We start from the raw sequence: 4,961 nt of genomic DNA on the forward strand, positions 1-4,961 counted from the left end.
CGTCGCTACCAGCCTGCTCTGCCCACCGATCCCCGACGGAAACGGTGGGACTGGGGACTGACATTTGAGGGGTTTCGGGGACCCCGCTCCTGCCCCCTCCTCCGTAACTCATTTCCCCTCTCGTCCCGGGATCCCTGATCCTAGAGCCTCCTTTCCGGGTCCGGATCGCCTCCCTCGCCCCAGCCGTGGTTCTGCCCCCCTGTCCCCCCACTTTTATTTTCCTCCTGCTTGCTGGGGGTCGTCCCGATTTCCCGCGCTTGGACTCCGCTGCCCTCCTCTCCCCCGCTTCCCTGTGTGGCGAAAGAACCGTCGAAGGGCAATGGGAGCGATGGGGCGGGAGCGGCGGGGGTCAGGCCCGGGCGCTGCAGAGCCCTCCCCGGCGGGGTGAACGCGCAGCCCCCCTCCGCCCCCCTCTGCCCTCCCCGGGGGGGCGGGAGAGCGCTCAGCCCCCCCCCCGCTCTGCTCCCGCAGGCCTCGCATTGGTGTTTGGAGGAGGCGACCCCCGGGTCGCGGGATGGAAGCGCGAATCCCGGAGGCCGCGTAGCTGGAGCCTCGGGAAGCGGCGGGCCGGAGAGCGCGGCGGGCCAGCCGGGCTCGGCCCGTGCCTGTTGACCGCCCCCTCGGAGAGTTCCCGCAGACATGGCGGAGAGCTGGCTGCGCCTCTCGGGAGCGGGGCCGGCGGCGGAGGAGGCCGGGCCTGAGGGCGGCCTGGAGGAGCCGGACGCCCTGGACGACAGCCTCACCAGCCTGCAGTGGCTGCAGGAGTTCTCCATCCTCAACGCCAAGGCGCCCACGCTGCCCCCGGGGCTCACGGACCCCCACGGCTACCGCCAGGTGCCCGGCTCGGTGGCGCCCGGGTCCCCCCTGGCGGCCGACCCCGCCTGCCTCGGGCAGCCGCACACGCCGGGCAAGCCCACGTCGTCCTGCACGTCGCGGAGCGCGCCCCCGGGCCTGCAGGCCCCGCCCCCCGACGACGTGGACTACGCCACCAACCCGCACGTGAAGCCGCCCTACTCGTACGCCACGCTCATCTGCATGGCCATGCAGGCCAGCAAGGCCACCAAGATCACGCTGTCGGCCATCTACAAGTGGATCACCGACAACTTCTGCTACTTCCGCCACGCCGACCCCACCTGGCAGGTAGGGGAGGCGCGGGTGGCCGCCGCTCCCTCCTCCCGGCCCCGCACCGGGCCTCCTCCCGGATCTGCCAGGCCACGTGTTGGGGGGTGCAGCTAGGACACCCCCCACCCCCTCCCCGACGTGTGGAATCCAGTTCTTGACTTCAGAGGACGGAGGGAGGAGGCGATGGGGGGAGGGGGGGTCACAGGGCTTCAGGGCGCAGATTTCCAGGTTCTAAGGGACCAGCGTCGTCTCCCGGGGAGGGTGACTGGTTGAGGGAAGATTCTTGTCCCAAGTTCTAGAATTTCTAGACAAACTGACCCAGGACTTTCTCAGGGACCCAGACTCAGAAGAGGAAAGGAAGTCCTTCCTGCCTGCCTCTGCCCTGGTGCCTTGCAGGCCGCTGGTCTGAAGGAGGGCCGGGCAGGGCAGAGCGCTGGGCGGGTGTGAGGGCCCGCCGCTGCCCGGCGCAGGGGGTACGGGGCCTTCCTAACACCACCGTCCCAGCCTCCACTTCAACCTCTCCCCACTTTCCTGCCTTCGCTCTTCCCCTTGTCAGCTAGTCTCCCTAGGGGAACAATTACCTGAGCCAGGTGCTTTCCACAGGGGCTCTTCTTGCTGCACTGGCTTCATGTTCCCAGTCTCCGGAACCCGGCACAGAGCAGCCAAGGGGCCCAGGCCGCCATGTAAACATCCTAGCCTCGCTGAGGTCACTGTCCACCTTGCCTGACTTGTTATTCTAGCCAGGACCCCTGACCCCCTGACATGGTGTGGACAGAACTAAGAATCCAAGACCGGACAAGGCAGGAGGAGGATGGGTGTACGGCTGAGGAGACATTGCCCTGAGAGTCTTCAGCCATCGGGATCTAAGGATGCCCAGTGTTCCCTGGGGCAGTGCGCCGGCTCATAGTGCCAGGCCATTCCAAATTCCCTGACCTGAGGGTAGGGGAGCCCACCCCACCACGCCCCACGGCTTGTGCAGCTCGGGTGCTGTGCAGCTCAGGCCTCAGGAATGAGCCCCATGCTCTTGGCTGGGTAATAATCAACGGAGCCTGGGAGGAAAGAGAGGGTTTGTTGCAGGGGTGAAGGCCCGGGCCAGCAGCTGGCTCAACAAACAAGGAATTACTAGATTCCCCCCCCTCACCCCTCATCCCTACACACGCCCTCCTCGGTCACACACACACACACACACACACACACACACACACACACCCCTCACTCGCTTCATAGAGGGCCAGCTAAGAGATGGCAGTCCAGGCCCTGGGGGAGCCTAGGGCTTTGGCCAGGCCACAAACAGCAGTATAAGGGAGGGACAGCAGGGGACTCAACTGGACGGTGGTGGGGAGGTGGGGGGAGCACTGAGAGCCACCCCGCAGCTCAGAGCTCGGATGACTGAGCAGGCAGATATCCCGGCAACAGAGAACAAAAGTCCCCAGCAGCACTCCGGGGCCCCAGTGCCCTGTGGCTGGTGTCCCAGAGCCTCAGATGCCTGGTCAGGGAGAGTGGATCTGTCTTCCCCTTCCCTCCCCTCCCCCATCGGAAAGTTGGGGTGGGGGGGGAAGCGGAGGAGGAGGCATGAGGAGCCCCCGTGTCCCTCCGTCACCGCTGCCCCCTGACCTAGCCCTTCTTTTCCTCTTGCTCTCTCCCCGGCCCAGAATTCCATTCGCCACAACCTGTCCTTGAACAAGTGCTTCATCAAAGTGCCCCGGGAGAAGGACGAGCCAGGCAAGGGGGGCTTCTGGCGCATCGACCCCCAGTACGCGGAACGGCTGCTGAGCGGGGCCTTCAAGAAGCGACGGCTGCCTCCGGTCCACATCCACCCGGCCTTTGCCCGACAGGCCCCCCCGGAGCCCAGTGCCGCCCCCTGGGCCGGGCCGCTGACCGTGAACACGGAAGCCCAGCAGCTGCTGCGGGAGTTTGAGGAGGCCACGGGGGAGGGGGGCTGGGGGGCGGGCGAGGGTAGGCTGGGGCATAAGCGCAAGCAGCCCTTGCCCAAGCGTGTGGCCAAGGTGCTGCGGCCCTCCACCACGCTGCTGCTGACCCAGGAGGAGCAGGGGGAGCTGGAACCCCTCAAAGGCAACTTTGACTGGGAGGCCATCTTTGAGGCTGGGACTCTGGGGGGGGAGCTGAGCACCCTGGAGGCCCTGGAGCTGAGCCCACCGCTGAGCCCCGCCTCCCACGGGGACGTGGACCTCACCGTCCACGGCCACCACATCGACTGCCCCGCTACCTGGGGTCCTTCCGTGGACCAGGCCGCCGACAGCCTGGACTTTGACGAGACCTTCCTGGCTACGTCCTTCTTGCAGCACCCATGGGACGAGAGTGGTAGCAGCTGCCTGCCCCCTGAGCCCCTCTTTGAGGTGGGGGATGCCACCCTGGCCGCTGACCTGCAGGACTGGGCCAGTGTGGGTGCTTTCTTGTAAGAGGCCAGACCCCACCCCACCTCCGGACAGTGCCCAAGTCAGGGCCCAGAACTGCCCCCCCACACCGGCCCATGGACAAGCCCACCTTCCCAGGCAGGGGCTGGGCCAGGTCTCCCGGGGCTGGCTCCACCAGGTCACACTGCTGCCAGCCGAGGATGTCCTTAGATCCAAACCCAGAAGGCTGCGAACTGGGGGGTCCAGGACCAGAATTGCTGCCTCCCCTCGTCGGCACCCCCCTCCCCCATGTACACACAGTGTTTCATTGATTCACATCTCCCTGCCCCTCTCCCCGACCCGGAACTGAAGAGAGCCGAGGCCTGGAGGGCCCAGCTGGGCTGGGGAGGAGCAGAACTGGGTCTTCCCCAGAGCACCTCCACTTTCTCTCCTCACCCACTGCCTCCTGCCTCCTCCCCAGGCCACCATCCAGAGAAAGTTCCCAGGTACAACAAATGCTCATTAGGTGACAGCAAATTAAGCCCCGGGAGGCCTCTCCCAGCAGCGCCTCCCTGGGGTCCCTGCTGCTGCTAGGAAAGAGCAGGGAAGGGGCTGGGCTGGGGGAGGGGCGCAGAAAGGCAGAACGGAGGGAAGGGGATGCCCGGGGGGCAAGATGTTCCCTAAGGCCTCTGGGACCTTCTCCTGGCCCCATCCATAGAGATGGGGTAGAGGATACGAACCCCTAATCTTTGAGCCCGACTTGAGGCTGAGAGCAGCGAGAAGATGGGGCTCTGGGGGGTGTCGGGAAGGATCAGCCAAGCTGCAGGGGTGGGGGTGGGGACAGCCAGACTAAGGTAGTGCACACCGTAGCTGTAGCTAAGCCTTCACCGAGATGTGCCCAGCTCACTGGAACCTGCGGGCACAGGAAGGGGTGGCCTCACACCCCCCCTGCCTGCACTGGGGGAGGGGCAGCCAGGCCTGGCTCTTCCCTGACCCCCCACCCCCACCCCGGGGTCTGTGACCTGCATCCACCTCTCCACATGGAAGCGAGTTAACATTTTTCATGGAAACGTATTTACAATAAAAGACATTTTTAAAAATAAAATTTGGAAAAAAAAAACATCAAAATGTCCTCCTCAGATCTTTCCCTGGGAAGATGGAGAACCTATTGTTTTGGTTGGGGGGGCAGGGGGGCAGAAGAGTCAGTGAGGACCTGCAGGGACCCCCCCCATGAGCGCCCCTCCTTGCCGCCTCAGGGTCCCTGGGGGAAGAAGGGGCTGAGAGGAGGCCTGCACCTCAGGGGCTCCGTCCAGGCACTGGGGAGAGCTGTTGCCCAGAGCTCTGGGGGGGCTGGAGGCCCAGAGGAGGTTCACCCTGCCAGGCCCCACGGACTCACAAAGGCCAGCATGCCCCGGGGCTCCTGCCATCCCCCACAAAGAGGGCCTGCCTAGGCTCGTCTGCATCCCTGGCCTGGGTCTGTTCCCA

At 65.4% G+C, this 4,961-nt stretch overlaps 1 protein-coding gene across 1 annotated transcript; it reads left to right on the forward strand.

Moving 5' to 3' along the window:
* The first annotated feature begins 553 nt into the window (after positions 1–553).
* Foxj1 (forkhead box J1) lies at positions 554–4,586 on the forward strand. The gene is made up of 2 exons (XM_013037778.1): positions 554–1,140; positions 2,775–4,586. Exons 1-2 carry the CDS (start codon positions 640–642, stop codon positions 3,540–3,542), a joined length of 1,269 nt encoding a protein of 422 aa, XP_012893232.1. The 5' UTR covers positions 554–639; the 3' UTR covers positions 3,543–4,586.
* The last annotated feature ends 375 nt before the right edge of the window (positions 4,587–4,961 follow it).

This window comes from Dipodomys ordii, unplaced genomic scaffold, assembly GCF_000151885.1.
Source record: "Dipodomys ordii isolate 6190 unplaced genomic scaffold, Dord_2.0 Scaffold7, whole genome shotgun sequence".
Taxonomy (NCBI): Eukaryota; Metazoa; Chordata; class Mammalia; order Rodentia; family Heteromyidae; genus Dipodomys; species Dipodomys ordii.